Here is a 21,424-nt window from a genome sequence, read left to right as displayed (position 1 = left end):
AATATATTTTTTTCACGATTTTTGGTGATGGCATGTTTTGAGATATTCAAGGTCAAATGTCAAGGTCACGTGACAAAATTATATTTTTATCGAAAGGTGGGCTTGTTATATATCACTGAAAAGCTTGTTCAATGCCCTGTACAATAAGCTTTATTTGAGCTTCCTAGGCAAAATAGGGGGGGAGTTACAGCACATTTAGTATAGCTAAGCGGGCTCAAAAAGGGCAATTTCTGCTAACTTTGACCTTGAATAATTTAACAATTACAAGACGCACGAGACTAAAAATTTTCATAATTACTAAGTTCCATTCATAGTTTCAACTCCCCAAATTTCATGAAAATCGGAGATGGTCAGGTTGGGAGCTGTGTTGATTTCGCATGGAATGACTCTTATCTAACATGCAGTATTAATTAGACATATCCACACTATGTTTCGCCGACCATGTGGCACATGGCTGCACCACGCTACAATGCCAGGGATCCCAGATTTGGCCTTCGCATGGGTGGTCTTTGTGAATGTCCCTTAATCAATTTCATCATATTACCACTTATCCTCATCTTTGCGATTAGTCAAGAGTGGCGGAAAGGCGAAGTAAAATATACCAAATCAACAGCAATCTAACACTCAGTTTCAAGAGAGCACCTCTTCTTGTGGCTTAAGGTGAACATTTTTTTTTTTGCTGGTGGTGGAGATCAAATTTACAACAAACCTGTTTTTACTATAGATTCAGTGTGCTAACCAGCTTATCCATGCTACCCCCAGGTACCCATTTTATTAGATGCGGGTGAACCTCAGAGCCACTTTTATACCAGACCTGAATCAATCCTAGGTCGCCTGCAAGACCAAGAGCATTTACGCAGTTCTTTCAGACTCCAGAAGACTAGATTTGTAATGTATACATCCCAGAGCCAAGGTGTGTGTGTACATGTGAGATTTTTATCACACCTCAGGCTGGTGATGAATTTCCAGACACTCTTCTCTCTTATTGTGGCTCCCTATTTGGGAATATCCTGCACCTCAAATCAATCTTTTGCAAACTGGTCTGAAAGAAACAGATCTGCCAGTGCTAGATTATGAAGAGATATTGTAGAGCTTTGATCAAGTACCCCAGTTTTATTGTGGTTTATACAGATGGGCCTAAATCAGACAGATAAGTATGTTGTGTCATCATCTCTCAGGACTGCAGTTTTGTTATACATCTTGCCTCATCCATTTTTGTGGCAAAATTCAATGCTTCTCTGAAGCATTTTGCTTTGGGGGAATATTTGCTTATATATCCTCGTATGCAATGATTCATTCTTCTCCAGACACCCAATAGTGAAGCACATTTTTTGATGGTGTTCTTACTTTTGCTTTGTTCCAAGTCATGTGGGCATCATGTATTTTTTTTCTATCTCATTTGGTTTATTGCATTGATGAGATGAAATTGATAGAAATGCACAGTGGAACACCCATGCCAAAGTGTGATTAGAATCCAGATTGTTTGGTGATAAGATCATGAATTTATCTCTTCATGTCCACAGTTCTTTTTTATTGACATCTGTGCATACTGGAAATGAAATTATTATATAAATATACACATCCCTTGTAAGATGGTTAATAGTGCAACACATTCTATTTCATGCAATGCTGATTAGTGTTTTTTTCTTTTGTAGAACACAGGACCTCAAGACCAAAAAGGAGCACATTCCGTTAGTGGACCGAACCCCTGTGGAACCACCTCCCATTGTAGTGGCAGTCGTTGGGCCTCCGAAAGTTGGGAAAACAACCTTAATTCAATGCCTAGTTAAGAATTTTGTAAGACAAAAGCTGGCGACCATAAAAGGACCAATCACGATTGTTTCAGGTAATTCTATGTGAAGTTTCTTCCACAGAGGAGACTGGAAGGATTGCAAAATCATTACCAGAACTTCTAGTGCCTGAACTATATTTTTATTTATTTTATTTTAAGTAATGACTGAGTAATGATACAATGTTTTTTTATTCTGTTTATTGTATTGTTATGTGACTTTTTGGAGTTAAAGTATTGAATGTCACAAAATGCTCTCGATCATTTTTAACAAATGGTTTGTATGAAACAGAGTGTGTCTATATCAGCAGGTTAACCTGCTCGTAGTTGTTGTTATTATTACTACATTGTAAATAACATTTGCACATTACCTGTATATGGATGGAATAAGACATCATATTTGCTTCACAAGTGATATTATTGTTGCAACTCATGATCAGTTTGTTACCAAAACCTTCACAGGCAACTGCTACCTATGTACTCCATTGTGTAGGAACATTGCATTTGCATGTAAGTAGGAACATTGCATTTGCATGTAAGTGTTAGCCCGATCCTGTGGCCGAGTGGTTAGCACATCGTGCTGCGATGCCAAGGGTCCTGGGTTCGAATCTCGGTCGGGCTTGGTTGTTTGTGAATGTCCATTCATCAATTTCATCACTCATCCCCATCTTCGCAAATTAGCCAAGAGGCACAAAACGCGAAGTAAAATAAACTAAATCAATCAATCAAGCATGTAAGTGTTACTGCTTCGTTCATTAAATATGTTCGGTTTTCAGTGTTTTACTTTAACTTTCCTTCTACAGTGTAAACAGCAACAAATTCCATAACTATCACATACCATGTACATTAGTTTTACAGCCCATATAAATTTTACTGTGTAACACAGCTGCAATATATTAATTTTATATTTCTTACACTGCACATGTTTTGCAACTGCTTTCTGGATGAACTTTTTTTAAAAACATTTCAGGCACTTTCAGTTGCTTTCGGTGCCTGTACATTGACTGTTTTTTGCAAAATTTTCACTGGGGTTTTACAATAATTATAATCCCTTGTCTGTTATTTGCAGGTAAAAAGAGGCGATTGACAATAATGGAGTGCAATAATGATATAAATAGTATGATAGATATTGCTAAAGTTGCTGATCTGGTACTTCTACTAGTGGATGCTTCGTTTGGATTTGAAATGGAAATATTCGAATTCCTTAATATTTGCCAGGTGAGTTAAGATTTTTCTACAACTTAATAGGTATTGTAAGAGTAGAATTATTCCCTGTACTATTTTAAGAAGATGGGTCATGTGAAGCTGCCTCTGTGTTTGCAGAAAGGAAGGTGAAATGGCCAGCATTATACTTTGCACATAATTATATGTGATGGAAGACAGATCTGCTGAGCTACTTTAACTGGACGTAGTACCTGGCTCTTTTTCAAATGATGTGACAAAATATGAAATTTACAGATTCTGATGTTCTCCCTGATAAATTTTTGAACCAGTACCAATATGAATATATAACCCATTACAATAAATGTGGCCACGGTGGCTCAGTCGGTAACGCGTCTGACTACCATGCTAAAGGTCCCGGGTTCGATCCCCGGCCGGTTCAAATCCGGGAACTTTTCTAACGTTGGAAGCGGCCCCGGCGCCCACCCAGCGTCGAATAACATGGGTACCTGGGGGAAACCCTGGGGGGTAAAGGCGGTCAGGGGTGTGATGCTGATCACATCACCCCCACTCACGACCGGATCAAGAAAGTGTGGGGCGTTACTCCCACACCCCCTTTACGCCTTCATGGCGTGGTGCTAAGCACAGGGGAGCACTTTACTTTTACAATAAATGTTATTAATTAATAAAAGCACAATGCCGTTACAGCATTTCCATATCTTTGAATATTTTACACTGGTACACAAAGTCATGTATTGGAAAGGACTAAAATGTGAGAGCATTTCAAGAAAACGGCCCTTATGTTTCCATTACACGAACACAGTGCAGCCGTCTATTGTACTATGAACAATATGCTGTCATGTATTGAATTTTGAAATATAAGAATAAGAGTTTTGGTATCTATTGAAATACTGGATATATTTTTACCATTTCCATTAATGTTTCCGATGTGCCATCTCAGCTTCATCTCATTGCTACCTTTTTACTACAGAACAAACTGTTGCTTTCAACAGTAGTGATTTTGAAAGTTGAAAATGCATAAATCATACTATATTTGCAAGAATTGATTGATATTCATCAAATCAGTTTTTATAAACTTATATTATCAGTGTCATATTTTTGCTTTTCAAAATATTGAGTACTACAAATGCTGAGAAGTTACTGATATTACCTTATCCTGATCAGTAGTATAAATAGATACTCTGCACTTTTAAAAAGAACACTGCAGAAATTTTTAAAAAGCACCAAAAATTCTCTTAACGTTTAATCCTTCAATGCCTGCTGTAACATATATGTTACATCAAGTATTTTTGCTAACTCTGAGCTATGTCACAAAGAGCATTTTCTGCATAATATGTGACTTTGGAATATACTGTCCATCAGCAATATTCGGAGATGTATTTTTTGGAGTGGTGCATGAGTAATTAGTAAAGTTTAATTTGATTCTGGTCTTCTTTAAGGTGGAGGGAACAGTCCTGAAGGTAACATGAATTTTTGGGGGACTTTTTTTTTTCATGATTTTTGACATCATTATTTTCTCAATTCTGCTGTTTGAAAACAAGTGTTATCAAGGAAAGTGTCCTGTAAGGGCCTTCTGAGGGTTTTTTTTCCCGCAGAAGAGTGCTAATGGAAGGGGGCGGGGAGGAAGGTCATGGGAGAAGTAGAGCATTGGACAATGCTAGATGTTTTCACACACTTGCACTTTGAGAACCACGTCACTGAAAACCAAATTACTGCTTGATGGCATGAGTTGAGAGGGGGGGGGGGGGGGCTGGCTTAGCTGCCTGCAGGATAAAGAAAGAAGTCTGTCTACGTTGTTTGAGGTCAGAGACCATAGGCTTATAGCCTAATCGAACTGAACAAAACTATGAATAATTTGTGAATCTAGCATTCCTAGTTTCAGAAATTACTGAGATTTGTATTGAAGACTTTGAGGAATTTTAAATTTCCTGCTGAAAACATGCTTCGCCTTGGTTCAGAACATTGGAAAATCAGCTTCAACATTTAAGGGTTAACTGTGTAGCACCTTGAGGAGGAATAGAACTGGTAGAATCTGTAGGGTCACCCAATATGGAAGTTCAATTCCTATGAAAGAAATATCAAACTCCTTACCAACCTATGTAAGAAAATGTATACTTTTTTTATTATTATTAATAATTTATTTATTTATAGTGTACCGCATGAAGTTATCACACAATCACAAGGTTTCAGTTCAAATATATGAGATGAAAGTGCTAATATTAATATAATCAATATGTTTAAAGTGCCTTCTACTTTGTTCCATCATTATTACTGCTATTCTAGCCTCTGACAGATTGGTTACAAAACCAGAGGCAATATGTATGATTCCTGAGTAAGGCATGTCTTTGTTCCTTCATCTAGTTTATAAATCAGCCATTCATCTTCATCATCATGTTAAGATCATTATTGGAAATTTAAGACGTAGCATCCCACTCCATTAACCCTTTCTCAGAATGCCTGGACATAAAAATAGTGGAGCAAGGAAATTTCCAACCTGCAGCTCCCAGACTCTCACTCATACAATGTTCCTTATTCCGTAGTACTGAAGCAGTTTAACATAATCTCAAACCAAATTAATATATTCAGCTCTTATTTGTATTTTGTCACAATCCTACAAACAGTTATGGCATAAGTTATGCTAGTGTGACCTGAGCTCTGTTGTAATCTGTTTACTGTTTTGTTTTGCTTAACACTATGTAGGTGGTATCATGTTTAACAAAAATGTTGCCAGCATGTGAGGTAAGATTGGTATGAACTGATGATCCAACTGTTCCCAGCAACACAAAGTAGATTGCAACCCTGCCTGCGGTAGCATTTCAAAAAATTAAGGACTGGTGTTGATATATTGTGAATGAGAAACTTGAGAAACAACAGTACTTCATTTCTGGAATTTGGCAAGGGAAGAGTTCTCAGTGTTATCAGAATCCCTTATCTACACTACTTCAGTTTTCTACAACCTACTTGTGCAAACAGGGATTCTTCACATTGGCAAATATAAAAAATAGGTAAATGAGAATGACTTATTTCTGTGGACAAATAATTACGGGCATGTTTGCTATTCTTTCCTGCATTGAATAAGTGTACAAAAGTAAAGAAGCCCATATTTCTCATTGAATTATAATAATAAATAACATTGTCAAAATATGCAATACATATACATACCTGTTTCTTATATGTTTCCATTGTGATAAAATACTTCTGCAGTTTGTATTACACTTCTATATTTCTGTAAAGTTAATAAATAACATTATTAAAATATTTCATACATATGCCTGTTTTGTTTATGTTCATGCTCTATCATTATAATAAAATGTTTTTTGTGTGTGAATTTTTGCAGCACACCCCTTTGAGAAAGGTTGCTTTAAACTGTAGGGCTCAGCTCCATCAGTAAATAAATCAAATTAATCCCGATTAGCCATCTGAGCATAGAAAACAACAACAACAACAAAAAAAAAGCACCCTCACTTGCTATGCCTACACCCATTCGTCAGAGAACATTAAGAATGCTACTGTGGTATAATGATCAATTGCAGGAATTTCCATATTCAGTTCCATTTTTTTAAAAGTGTACTTTATTTCCCAAGTTAATGGATTAATTTGTTACAGGTTCATGGGTTTCCAAAAGTGATGGGAGTGTTAACACATCTGGATATGTTTAGAAACAACAAATTATTAAAAAGAACCAAAAAGGTTTTAAAACACAGATTTTGGACAGAAGTGTACCAAGGAGCAAAGCTGTTTTACCTTTCTGGACTTCTTCATGGAGAATACTTGAAAAATGAAATTAGAAATTTAGGACGATTCATATCCGTAATGAAGTTTAGGCCATTACAGTGGAGGACAACTCATCCTTATGTATTGGGTAATCTCATATTTTTGTGTGTATTGCTTTGTTCACATGTGTAATATATAGTGTGTTTCAAAAATAATGACCGATTTCAGATAATTATATTTAATAATGAAAATGTGTTACAGTTACCCAATAAATTACGAACTATTAAGAAAGGCCTAGAGTTTCACTTACCATATTGTAAGATGGCAACACTGCTTTTCTTGTACATAGTTTTTGTTTCTCTTCCATATGCCTATTTTCGGAACTTTGCATGGTTGTAGGAATATACCATTGCTATGTTCTACATTTTGTTTCATTCAATTTGGTCTATTGTACCACAGGTGCATGCTGAATATGAATTTTTGTTAAAAATGTTGATATTTTTCTTCTTCTTTGTGTAAGTTTTGTTTTTGGAAGGTATGTAAAATGTAAAAATGTTACCTGTCCAAGTCTTGTCATTCCTAAAAACTGTTTCATCTCTCTACGACAATGAGTTTTTTTTTTTGTACATTGTGTCAAATTTGAAAAGTGCACACTTGAAAATTTCCTCTCCATAGAGGCTAGCTACATAGTATGTGGTAGAGTGCCACACACGTAAATTTGCCGTTGCGTAGAAACGTATTTTCGTTTCGTCTCCCTCTCTCTTAGCATCACGTGTTCTACCCTGCTCGAAAACCTTCGCTATTGTTGCCATATTGTCATTCCATTCCTGGACACACTCGCGCAAACTTCATTGAAAACAATTGAACAGCGCTCCAGCTCGCGGTTCCCACCTGTCAGCAGGGACGGCAATGTGGCAATATAGCACGGCGTAGTCGTTGCTTCTTTTATGCAGTGCATGTTCATTGGCTAGCTAGTAACTAGTGTTGCCAACTGTAATAATGAAGCACTATTTCTGTCACGGAAGGGGAAAGCAGGTAAAGTGGCGGTGAGTTTTGTTGGATTGGAAGCACCATATTTTTATTTTATACTAAGTATTTGACCGGTTTGACGTTGTGTGCGTGTATTGCGTGTGTTTATGTAAAAGTGTGTGTTTGCTAATGAACGTTAAATTCCATAATGCCTCCAGTTCTGTCGAAGTTGAAATCAAAAACCTTGCATAGCCAAGCTCGGGAAATTCTAAGCAACGTGCACGAGTTCATGAAGGAGGAAGCCAGTCATGGTGTTAGCATCCCAATAAAGCATTTTGGCAAGAGAGCAGCGAACAGCAGCAACAAATTGTTCATATTTCATAATTTTGGAATTATTCAAAATAAATAAATTATGTGGCTCCAACATCATTTCAACTCTGGCTCCGGCACGTGTTCTTGTAGAAATTGCATAGAGGAGGCTGTCATTTTTGCTGCTTAATGCGATACATATTGTTTTCTGTGTTAAAATTGCCATGCTTTGATGGGTGACCAAGTTCATAGCAGGGCCGGCGGAAGGGGAGGGCGAACCGTCCCATCGCCCAGAGCGGCAAAATTTGAAGAGAAGAAAAAAATAAGCCTATTGAAAACTGTGATCGAGCGAGATATTCTTTTGCGCTGAATAGTATTGAAATAGCATAAGAAGTCTCATTATTTATTTTATATTTTGATGTTTTAGTTAGGAATATATTGATTTTCAATTTTCCGTTGCTGCGTAATGACCGGGGGGGTCGAAATAGAGCGGCATCTGCCGCCACCTCCCAGGGAGGCAAAATGACTAGCGCCGGCCCTGGTTCATAACAAAAGAAAAAGCCGCGCAGCTTATCGTCTAGTGGCAGTATATGTACTTGTTATTGTTGTGGAAGCCGGCATCCTTTGTAAATGTACAACAAAGGCAACCGACTGTCGCTGATCTCAGAGAGGAAATAATAATACTGCTTCAGGAGGAGTGTTATGGTGCAATTGTAGCGGTTTAACACGTTGGCATGTTATTATCTGCCGTTGCAGTTCCATACCAGTGTATACGGGTTTTGGGAGTGAAAAGTTAGAACGCCACCAGTGCATTAATGCAATGAAAAATAATATATATATTTTTTTATTTTGCTTGAAATCACTCAAATAAGGAATCGTATGAAGAAGTCTTCTTTGCAGCATTTTTGGTAATTTTACTTATGTGTTAGTTCATATTTTGCGAATTTTTAGTCCATATGTATGTAGCTACATGCATAGTCACTTGTTAGTACATATTAATCCTAGTCCTGGTATAATGCATGACGTTTAAAACTCAACGTTAGATAGACCTGAATTCTCTAATTTTATTGTTGTACGTAACAGCTGTGCATCGGCGCACCGCAGCGATTTTTCTATCTGCTCCATTAGCAACACTGCTTCTTTAGTTCTGTCGCGCATTGCACGGCAGAATTATCTGCGCTGGACTCTACATACAAAAATTTTGGGAAAAGTCACAATTCATAATATGTAAGAATATTTATTTCCTTCCTGGTTTCCACAAAATATCAATTTTTGAATTATTGAGGATGTTCCTGACAGTCATGATGATAGCTCATAGATAGAGTTGAAATATATTGTGAACACAAATTGAGGAAGAAACTGGGTAAAATGCAAATATGCCCAGATCTTCTTCATCTAACGAGTATTATATACCATGTTAACAGTAGTTAGATGAGGGCTAATGGTATGAATGTTGATATAGCTTGGTAACAATGTCAAACATGCTATTTGCCTTATCTTGAATAGTTGTCTATGTTCATTACAGCTGATAGATTAGAGGATATCACTCCACCTGAAATGATTCGTCAGAATCCCAAGTGCAATCGAACTGTGAGTTTGTATGGATTTGTAAGGGGAGTTTCTCTGAAGAAACACAACTACATTCACATACCAGGTATGGAACAAATTGACTAGTATTGTAGATATTTTAGGAAAATTCAGACTTTACAAGGACTTGAATCCAAGTCTTGAGCATACTATGTATTGCTCTACTAACTGAGCTAGTCAGACCAGGTTTCGCCTGATCTTTTGTTTCTGTTGGTTTACTTGTGTGGAATTGCAAGTCTCCACACCAGTAGATTCTGGGCACTGCCATGACACCAGTGATTCAAAGGCAACAGGTGTATCACTGACCGACATAATTTCACCCAGGTAAAACTACAGAAGCGAAAAATCAGGTGAAACCACGTCTGTAGCTCAGTTGGTAAACCAATAACATGGTATGCCAAAGACTTGGGTTTGAGTCCTGATCGAACCTGCATTTTCTGTTAAAATTTCTATGAAGTATATGTCCTGTGTGTGTGTCAAATTGTCATTCATATTTTGCAGCATGTATAGTACATATATTTTTGAGACCAATGGTAAGAAAAAGTTGTTTCCTTTCAACTAACCACATGTTTTATTTTTATTACTTATCCTTATAATATAACTGGTATGACGACCGCTGTAACTTGATTTTACAAGAGACGGTTTAGTCACTTAAATTTGGTATGACCACACTAATAACAATAATGAGTGTGACCACGAATCAGCTTTGATTTATTTAACGCAGCAAAGTAACGCAACAATCGGGATATTGTGATATGTGCTGCATACTAAACTATCTGAATTAATATTACTTTCATTAAAACACTTACTTCAGATAGGTATGGATGGTATTGTGAGTCATATTGAAATTTTCTTAAGACAATCTTAATATATCTGCTTGAGATGTTCAATAAAAAAGTGAGTTATGAACAAACAAGTATAATTCATAAATCCTGTCAAAGATATTTACATAAATAAAAAATATATAGTATTTTAGACTGCACAATGAATGAAAACTCACGCAGGATGCATCCCAATTCAACATCAATGTTGTACATCAAACGGTACAAATTAGTGAATATTACATATGAGGTTACATATGCCAATGGACAATATGAAAGTGACTTAATCAGTATACAACAATCAATACCAAAAATCAGATTTTCTGGATGTCAAAGTTCAACATAGTAACATCACTTTAAATGAAATTACAAAATCTATGTTATGCTTTGCATAATCTGTATGTTTAGTAGTGATACACTAAGTGATGAACATCGACACTAGTAATGTATGTAACATCAATATTGTTGCACTTTCTCATCTTCCAAAGTCAACCAGACATGAAATTCTTAAGTTTTCACAAATATACAAGATTTGTGCACTGATTATTCCTGATATTTCTTCTTATATTATGAACTTGGTCATTTCCATGCAAGGAATCTGATGTATAGAAAAAGATGATACTTTACCATGTCCGCAGCTGTAGAAACTGGATCAAAATAATATGGCCTAATCCTTGAAGGTTAAGAATTTATCATTTCTAAATATGACTGTGTTTCACATGTTTATAACATTACATGTGACCTAAAAAAGACCGCTTGCACCCAGAGCAAACTTGCTCTCATTCGACGCCATTTTTCTAAAGCTGCCAGGAGGCATGCCAGGTCCAGTACCTTGAAAACTCATTCACAGACTACTGCCTGGACCTTTGATATGTTAGAAGAATCATTTTTGAATGTAAACTTCGATATATGGTAACTGTTGTAGAGTAAACTATTACAATGTGGCTACTCACTGGAAATTCCTTGAATTTCGAGAATTCTGCATGAATTATTGGCTCCAGGAATTATGCGTGGATTCTGCTTTAATTTTTCTCCGTAGACGTGAAAAATTGCTACTTTTTTTAAGCCAAATCCTATTGAATTTATACATATTGATAAATGGCCTGAGGTGAGATTTTCACAGTTGAGTTTTTATTTTTATCGAGTAAGGAAAATAATGTTGTGTGAAAAATAAAACAGAATTCTCTTGATCTGTTTACTTTGTTACTGTCCTTTGTAGAGCAATCTGACAGACGGAAGATTATTGCAAGATAAGGCGATTAGGTAGATTTGAGTTTGAAATTCTTACACAATTAACAATTTTCCGCAGGTTAGATTATATACCATAACATTTGTGTGACTTGTGTTTGTAGATGTATTTCGAGTCTGAGTATGTGAAATGGCAAATGTAAAGTAAGGATCTCAAATTAAATGTTTTAAATATACCGTTTAATTAAATTAAATTAGAATTTCTGGATACATTGGAATCACACACACTTCATATTGTTACCATATTTGTGTGTGCATATCAGTTGCGCAACCCCACGGTGGGGTAGGGGGCATTACCATGTGTTTTACCCCTGCAGCATGAGTGTGAGAGGGCATTATTGAATGAGAGTGAGGGGATCTGTAATGTGTTTTTTATTATTAATGTTGTGTTAATTTTTACCCAATACACACATAAATTCATTACTCTACAGGTGTTCCTGATTCATTTATATATAGATGTATATCCTCGATAGGGTCAATATTTTAGTTTTAGTTTTGAATTGAAGATGCATAGCTCATCTCAATTGATCAAAAGGTTATTGTTTATTATTACAACAATTATTATTATTATTCCTACTACTAATGAATGACAACACCACTTTATGCATGGGGTAGCTTACCGCCGGGGGCATAAGAAAAATGTACCGGTCACAAAACCTGGAATCAAACCTTTAGCTGGTGACCATTCTGAAGAAGGCGGAGGCAGTTCTGAAGACGATGTCAAAAGACTAGTTCCAGCACGTCTTCCAGGACTGGCAGACATGTTGGGCCAAGTGTATACAATTCGATGGGGACTACTTCGAAAAAGACCATATCAACGTGGACCCTGCCTAATGTATTTCATAAGTAAAGAATTCATTTCAATTATTTTTTGACTAGCCCTCATATGATTTAGTGTAATGCTTACATGTCACAAAACAAGTGTAACATTACAAGCTAAAAACATATTTAATTGTATAAGTAAACATTTGTGGGCTAACAGGATGCTAACAATTGTCATTAATGGCGAGCAATGTGAAACCCTGGTTTTCCATGTCTTCCATATTTTCTACCCCTCCCCTCTTCCACATAGTCTCATAGGAGTAACAGCCTGCAGTTCCCACAGTTCAACAGACATCTCTGCATGCAGTGTTGCCATGTTTCAGATACATCTGTACTCTGCTGAATAAGAATCTGTATAAAATAAGTTTCGCAATGTGAATTAACAATGATAATTGATTTTAAAATGGATGCAATCAGCTTCAAAACAAGATTAATATTGTATTTGTAGGACTATCCAATGACAAGAAAAAGTTGTTTCGAAAAATTGACGATAACATTTTTTTGACAAATTTTAAAAATCTGAAAATTAAGAATTGTGTTTATAACCTTTCTACCTGCACCATACTAAAATTTCATCATGATCGGACAACCTGTTTTTTATTTATAGAATTTCAAGGAGAGCGATTATTTGCAAAAAAAAAAACCTTTGTTTTTTTGTTCTCACGACGATAAAAAATAGAAGGCATATAAAAAAAAATTGGTTAGCATAGATTAACGCAGAATTGAATTCACACTCGAGTATATATATTTTTTAACCCGATGGTAGGTTCCACTTTATATACATCATTGCCATGTAATCAAGTGGTTCTGTGTTTGATATCCGGTGGAGGTACAAGTGGGTCGGATCCCACTTTAAACTGGAGGACCAGTCCCGATTAGCCTTCCTGTGTATAAAGTGGCAAAATGTTTTTGCTGCATGTTTTTTTTTTTTTTTTTTTCAAATAACTTTCTTTTTGGGGAGAAATATCTGCCAGTAGCTGATAAAAACTGAAACAGATTCTTCTGATACTATTATTAAGTGAATACCAATGCTTGATTCACATGACACTGTGCAGTTTATTTTTTTATTTTCTTTATTTTTGATTCAGCAGAGAATTGAGACTAACTGGAGTTTCTTGTATGCACAGGTTGTGGAGACATGAAAACAAGTGATGTTACATTTCTTCCTGATCCATGTCCTCTGCCTGATAAGGAAAAAAAACGTTCTCTTGATGAAAGGGAGAGGCTCATATATGCTCCATTCTCAGGAGTAGGAGGAATTGTTTACGACAAGGATGCTGTGTATGTGGAACTTGCAGGAAGTCATTCCCATTTGCAAAAGGTAAAGAGTTGTAGAAATAGAAAAACTATATATCTCACACTATAACAGACCAAAAAAGTAGCTTATCTAAATTTCTCACCAATTAATATGTATAGGGCTAGGAAGGATAGGATACACATGGTAATTATGAAAGATGATATGAAGTAGTGTATTTTTTATCAATGGGCTGATGAAATTTTTGCTGCTAACCGAAGCACTATTGATAAAAGTGTTACCAATATCACTAACCAATATTCCATCTATCTGATAAAATTGTAAATGTTCATTGAAGAACATGTTTGGCGGCGCACATTAAGTGGACAACTTTTGATCTCCCACTGAAGTTCACAGGTTAAAGTCCAGCCTGGATATGGTTGTTCTTTGTTCCCTTTATCAGTTCCATGTAATCATCACAGATTGTTGTGATTAGCCAAAAGTGCAGAAAAGCAATGTAAAGAAACAAAAATACAAATACATTGAAGAACATGAATGGTTCTTTAACCTCCTTGTATGCAACTGTAATGGGTTTTTGTCTTTTTTGCACTAAATTTTTGGCTATTTATTGTTCTGTAAAATTATTGGTAATTTTACTGATAAACTGATCTATATGTCTATATTGGCTGATACCCATAGAGCTTTAACGGCTTCTGCCTATTTACACGTGCACACCCAAATAAATCTAATGCAAATCATTTTTATTATACTTATTCATTGAACACTATCTCCTTCGAAACATGAAGTGTTCGCATGTTGCTTCACCAAGAGGCATGCTCTCGCACTCTTCGAGTTTCGTTCCCTCTGACTCTGTCGCAGCAGTCATGTAGAGGATGCTGATTGGGTCTTCTGGCTTGCCACCATGCCTGAGGATTTTGCATCATTTAGCGGTCCATGAAATATACGGTAACTCTGTCATAGCCTCATTTTCAGTGATAAAAACTTGGGTTGCCAATACATTTAGCATCATTATGTATTCCAAAATGGGTGCGAGTATTTGACAGGGGTGGTACTACACTTCTTCTGGATGCGAGACTGAAGTGCACACCCATAGAGCCAGACCACCAGCCACCACTGCCATAGAGTACAGATTAATCTGCCCCATTCGTGATATTTTTCATGTGTGTTTATTATATGAATGGCTTATTGCAGAAAGGGACCTGAGTCACTTTTGCACAATTCTGAGAAAAACAATGAAAAATCGTATAATATTAATAGTGTAAGAAAGAAATGTGCCGTTGTTGGCTCAAATATTCAACATAATGAATAGTTAATTTTGCAACCCTCAATGCACCCCCCTTCAGTATGCTGCTAGACACAGTGGAGATGAAAAAATTAACTCCGATACCTCAAAAATGTGACTCAGGTCCCTTTCTGCAATAAGCCATTCATATGTAATGGTCTGAAATAGAGTTGAGCATTTTAGTCTAAATTATCTGAATCCCAAAATGTATTCCAGTATCTGAATCCTGTATCGAATCTGAAGTTTCATTTTCTTAAAACTTAGGTTTTGATATTTGAGTCTGCTTCTCCCTAATCTCAAGCTGCCTGAAAGTGATAGGCTCACTGGGATGCTTAAATCCTCTCAATGGGAACTTTACACTCTTATTTTTTCATGTTGTCTCAACGTCAAAGATTGGGAAACTACTGGAGTAAGTAGTAGTTGTGGTATCCCATTTAAACAAAGGAAAAATAAACAAATTGACAACAGATCATGTAAAATAGTTGATATTTCATGCTGCATGTCAAAAACATTATATAATTAATGAAGTGAAAGGACACTAGAAGTAGCATTCATGGATGTGGCTGGCTATTCTACTGACGAGATCTTATACCTTTTAACCAAATTTTTTAATGTTTGAAACTTTTATGATGTCTTGCTTATAACTTTTTTAGTCCCGAGAAAGGATTGAAGTTAGTGTGAAAATTTATATGTTGTCTTTATCTTTGTTGAGGTTAATTTTATGATTCATGTGTCATTTGTCCTCTGCACTAGGAAATGCCTGTTCATTGATGTGAGTGTTCAGAGATATTTGATAGCCGAAGCTGCCATTGGGATAGGTGCTATCCCAGAAATCTTCATCTCTTATTTTCTTCTTGCTATAGAAAGTTTTAGATTTTCATGCTAGAAGTGTTCTTTCAGATGTACTCTCTCTTTACTAATACAAGGGTCATACCAAAAGAAATTATCAACATTTTTTTCTGAATTATCATGCTATATGAGGGTAAGTCAGTTATTAGGTCACAAATGTTTACTAAAAAAATACTAACGAGATACTGACTTGAAAATGGCTTTTATTTTTCAACATAGTCTCCACTAACATTGATACACTGATCCCATCTCTTTATTAGTGCCCCAAAACCTGTTACATATAAGTATTTGAGCTGCTGTCCCAGTCACACCTCACGTTCAGAATCTTCATTATCCGTGAAATGTTTGACCGCTCTTGTGAGAATTTGTCGACCACGTAGCCAGGTGGTTAGTGCTCCAACCTTTGGTGCAAGTGGTCCTGAGTTCGATTCCTGGTGGGTGCCCCCAAAATGTCAGTGTTGAGCCAGCATCGTGAGGACAATTGGGAAGCTACTTCAAGAAGTAGCAGGCTTCGGTTACGTGAGCCAGAAATCAGTGGCGATGGGACTCGATGCGCTTACCATGTGTCATCCAATGAAAAGCCGCTCTGACAGGTCCTGGCCCTTTGAGGGCTGTTGCGCCACAGAGTTTAGTTTAGTTCTGCATCTCTTTACATGACAAACACTTCTCACTATAAACAGGAAACATTTCCTTATGAATATGCTTTGCAGTAAGTCCTTTTCCCAACAAAAACACAACAATACACTGCTCTTCTAACGTACACTCCTCGAGCACAGACAAACTTTTAAACGGAGCTGCCCATGTGTGCATCTGCTATGCTAACTGAATATCATCAAGCTGGATTATGCTGCCACCTAGTGACACCTTTAGAAACTACTCACTACTATTTTCAGCTATCCCACATCAGTTTGGGACCTATTTACGGACTTTCCCTTGTATTATTGAAAAACCAAGTACATAACCTAAATCTTCAGTCTTTTCTTTACTTTCCAACAATCTTAATTCTTGTACACATTTTTCCTTCCTAGGACTCCGTTCCAGCTTTCCAAAGCCACTGACTCACTGCTTTCTGAATTTCCTCCATTGCCTCATGTCTGATCCTTAACAAATCCAAACAGATTTGATGGTGCCAGATCAGTGATGTAGGAGGGGTGTCATAGAACTTCCCACCCCAGGTTGTCAGTTTCTTCCAGTATGAAGCAAGCTAAGTGGGGTTGATCATTGTTGTGCTTAAGGATGATCTTCCTTACAGGATGCTTATCACGAGATACATGATTGATCTTGTACACTGTCTGGACATTATGAGCAGCATTTGTGGTTTGCCCAGGTTCAAGGAAACCTGCCCAACCTTGTCCATGTCACATTCAGTTTATGCCGTTTGAGGGTGATAGATACGAGACTGATCTTGTATTACCATATTTAAAATGTTTAACCCACCTTCTAACAGTAATAGTACCCATGCACACATTTTTCATAAGCACGCTGAAGTCTGGTGAATTTCTGCAGCAGGAATTTCCTCTCTTAACAAGAAATTCAATAACAGCATGCTGACAAAATGAAATATCGTCTGTCATTTTGTTAGAAGTAATACTGGCCATGCAATGAAAGCTGCTTTTGTCTTATGACACTCAAGGATACACAACAGGTGGCATTACCTACCACACATTGCTCATTCTTTTTCTGTTACTGAGTTGCCTGCAAAATATGCTCATTAATTTTGGTATGACCCTCGTAGATACAATTATTGATTGGTAAATCACTATGATGATGTTCACTTTGAAAATGAATATGAGATGTAAGTATTCTAATAAGTGTTTATGACTTGTTATTTGTAGGCAGAAGGAGATTTGGCACCTCAAAAAGAAATGGTGAATTCATTGTTAGACACACAAGAAACATTGGATGTCAAGATGTCTAGAAGTGAGCTGCAGCTCTTTAGCAATGCCACACCTGTCACTGCAGATGACTTTGAGGTGTAAGTAGGGGAGGAACTTTTTATAAAAGATCAAAATTTTTTAATAACTTAAGAACAAGATTTCTAAGATTTTTGCAAAGAAAACATAAATTTAAAGTAGCCATATGGATACTGCCAGAAATTGATATTGCTGATAATATCAATATTGGCAATCTTAATACTTTTTTTTTTACATAAATACTTGGATGTCTTGAAGTACATAGACTCTTATATAGTATATTAAACTTGTTCCCGGTGACCAGCAAAAGTCAAGGAAAATTAATTGCCAGTATGTGGCATTGAAAATAAATTTGCCTTCTCTTGAATCAGCTTCTTGATGGAAATATTTTATGTAAAAATATTTTGTTATTTGTAAAATTTGGTTATTAGTAGGGAGTAGATTTATTTATTATATGAACTAAAAAAAGTCAAAATATGCATTAAAATTTCAAGAGGATACTCTAGTAATTGTATATTATGGCCCATACTATTCTGTATGACTCCCGTCAGTACCCCACATACAGCAGAACCTTGATTTAATGTTTTTCAGGGGACCAAGCTAAAAAACCTTGAAACTCAAGAAAATGTGAAATCAAGGAAAATTTTGTAACATTTTGCTATCAAGATTGAATGTATAATGTGGGAAAATGTAAAATCTTGGAACATAGAATTGGTGTTCTGCTGTAACACCAAGAATTCCAGGAACTCCCACATATAGACCATATAGGAATTCTTGGAATTACAGTAGAAACCTAATTTTTTTTGCATGGTGGGCTAATATAATTTCCCACCATGAATAGTGAAAAATTGTTGCATTGCTATTGCCACAAAAATTAGAAGAAATTAATAAAAATCGCAAAGACAACCTGTTTTACATGCTCAATAAATGATGTTTGAACTATACTGTGTAAGGCAAAACTAAATCCATGTGAAGAACCCCACACAGCACTACATACTTTGCATACCATGGTTTACAAAGCCTTGAAATTCTGACAAAAACCCAACACCAATTTCATAGAAAAATACTATTTATAGAGGATTGAGGGATAAAACTAATGGCAATCAAAAAATTCAGAACGAAATGAAAGTATAATATTTTTTTTCACATATACTTTGGATGTTATCGTTGATAAATGGTTGGGCTCTGATCCTTTTTCTTAAACAAATTGCTAGAAATACAAAGAGCTTCTCTGACAGGAAAATACTCGAAAACATTGGAATAAAACTACAACATTTCTTAAATGTCCAATTTGAAAATTAGGTATTGTCCAGGTTTTCAGGGCCTTAAAAACACATTGTGGTAGGGATGAGCTGATATGAAATTTTGGCCGATACCGATAAAGTACCAATATAAAATTTACCAATACCGATAACTGATATTCTACCGATCCGATATACAATTAGAAATGGTCCTTGAAGAACCTGAAAGGTTCATTGACCTTCTTAATAAATGTGTGTTTCAAGGTGACTGCAGTGAAAAAGAAATTGCATATTTAGACATTTACTTTTTTAGAGAGTATGGCATGGAGATTATTTATAAAAATTAAAACAAAATGGAAGAATTTTGCTGTAAATTATCAGATATTTATCGATATATCGGATTGGTATAATAATCGGTAATTTTACCGATACACCGATATGCCCATATCAGTCGATACCGATAGAGTACCGATTAATCGGTCCCATCCGTACTTTGTGCTATTTATGGCTTGGAGGTAGCCATTCTTTTCATGGCAGCTGATAATGGCATGGAACTGTGGCCGATATGTTGTGATGTGTCCGACAGATGTCGAGAAGTAAATTAATCTGAAAGAGGCTTTACACTGCATTATGTTTTAATTACAGTAGTGGCTTTTATAATGAACACAATCTATTCCATGATAGCAAATTCTCCTCCTCCTCCTTTACCACTCAGGGATGAACTGGACACACACACAGATTTATGAAGACATGTTATGTACAGCTAGTCAAAAAATAATGCAACCTCTACTGCTGTTGCTTACACCTGGACACGTGACTAATTTCTTTTAGGCATTGCTCATTAGTGGGAGGGTGGTTTGCTCAATGTTCTCAAGAGTAGTTTCGAGTATTGGAAGGTTCCTGATTCAACTAGTGTCCACAGCCAGGTGATATAGGTTACTTATGGCTAGGGAATGAATTCCTAGGTCCATGCCTATTTTTTTTTTTTTTTTTTTTTTTTGCTATATCTTAGACATATTCTATTTAGATATCTTTGCGTTTCATGTACACAGTACCCCTCTACTGAAATTCTATAGGACCTAAAATGCCTAAACAAACTATAAATTACTAAAAGCCCTATTTTGACCTGAACATTTCGCATACTTTAAAAATAACTTTAAGAACAACCTTAAATTTCCACCACAAAGGTTTGAGACCCTTAAACCTTGAGACCTTGAACGAATCCAAGTGGCAAAAGGAACAATGCAACAGCAAGGGGCGTCAGCATCTTCTCTGTGCAAATTTCTCACGATCTTCCAACCTGCATCATGAATTTGGAAAAATATGGTGTGAAGTGACTGGATGAAGCATTCCCCATTGTTAAACACTATAGTACTTCCTAGGCAATTAAAGGGACTGTAGGACTAGTATACCAAACAAAAATGCAGGCAGTTTTCAAACAAAATCCTAGTTACAAAATCATTCATAATTAAGACAGGGCCAGCATTATTCCCAGCCTCCAACAGTGTAAGAGCACAGGAAGATTTCAAGAATACATCCGTCTGATTGGCTGTTTCGAGTGCCTGCTGTAACGAGTAGGAAAGGCAACCCTGTAAGTGATCAATCACGTTGCCTATTTCCCCAACAGTTAAGTGAAAGGGGAGGGTTTACGCCGGACAGTACAACTGCCTGTTCATCAAGGAGAGAAGACCACTGCGAACCTGCCTGGGGTTTGAATTTTTGAGGATGAGTTTTTGAGCTCACTTTCTACACAGAGACTAATCAGGACTGGACATACAGTTTAAAGTTGGATCCGAACCACTATGTGCCTTCAATGGATACCAAAGGTACGACCCCTTCATCCCAAGGGCTCAACATTACCTTGGGAATCAGCAACAGTTGCATTTATGAGTTTGCACCAATAACTTTCTGCAGTGTGGAGAGAAGGTTCTCCATGGACACTTCTGGGTTGTAACAATCACATTGAAACTTAATAGAATTGTTACATCCCTGAAGTGTCTGTGACTGTACAAGCTCCTGCTTGTGTCACCCCTGTCAACACATGCCTTTTAAGCACAAAACTGTTCAATCTGTATTGTATTAATCTATGTTGGAATCTTTTCTTTAAAAATGTGTTATTGTTAATGTTACAATAGGTAATGAATTGTTTAACTTAAATCAGGAAAAAATGCTAAAACTATGGAAATATAAAACAACTATGTAAATTGTAAATAAAATTATGATATAAAAGAGCTAGACTTTTATAAGCCTACGGGACATTCTCCTGGTTGCCGAAAGGCTGATGGTTCAGGGGACGTTGGGTAATATCTTGCTTCGATCTTCGGATTGGCTGGTGTACTTGTGCTCCATTTGGCAGATATTCCACAAACCCAACTTTGAATAAGGCATTCTCCTGCATCATCAAAAAGACCAGGGTTATAAACTTCGGTACAACTAATAGGTT

At 36.4% G+C, this 21,424-nt stretch overlaps 1 protein-coding gene across 1 annotated transcript in view; it reads left to right on the top strand.

Annotated features, from left to right (window-relative positions):
- LOC145978942 (ribosome biogenesis protein BMS1 homolog) overlaps positions 1–21,424 on the top strand; it is an 82,490-nt gene that overhangs the window by 9,931 nt on the left and 51,135 nt on the right. The window contains exons 3-8 of the mRNA XM_083111951.1: positions 1,656–1,846; positions 2,859–3,007; positions 6,578–6,833; positions 9,489–9,617; positions 13,569–13,762; positions 17,663–17,802. Coding sequence (XP_082968077.1) covers positions 1,656–1,846; positions 2,859–3,007; positions 6,578–6,833; positions 9,489–9,617; positions 13,569–13,762; positions 17,663–17,802 — 1,059 coding nt within the window. The remainder of the gene's footprint in view (positions 1–1,655; positions 1,847–2,858; positions 3,008–6,577; positions 6,834–9,488; positions 9,618–13,568; positions 13,763–17,662; positions 17,803–21,424) is intronic.

This window comes from Lepisma saccharinum, chromosome 1 (genome assembly GCF_977018435.1).
Source record: "Lepisma saccharinum chromosome 1, izLepSacc3.1, whole genome shotgun sequence".
NCBI lineage: Eukaryota > Metazoa > Arthropoda > Insecta > Zygentoma > Lepismatidae > Lepisma > Lepisma saccharinum.
This window is presented reverse-complemented; position numbering and strand designations above follow the sequence as displayed.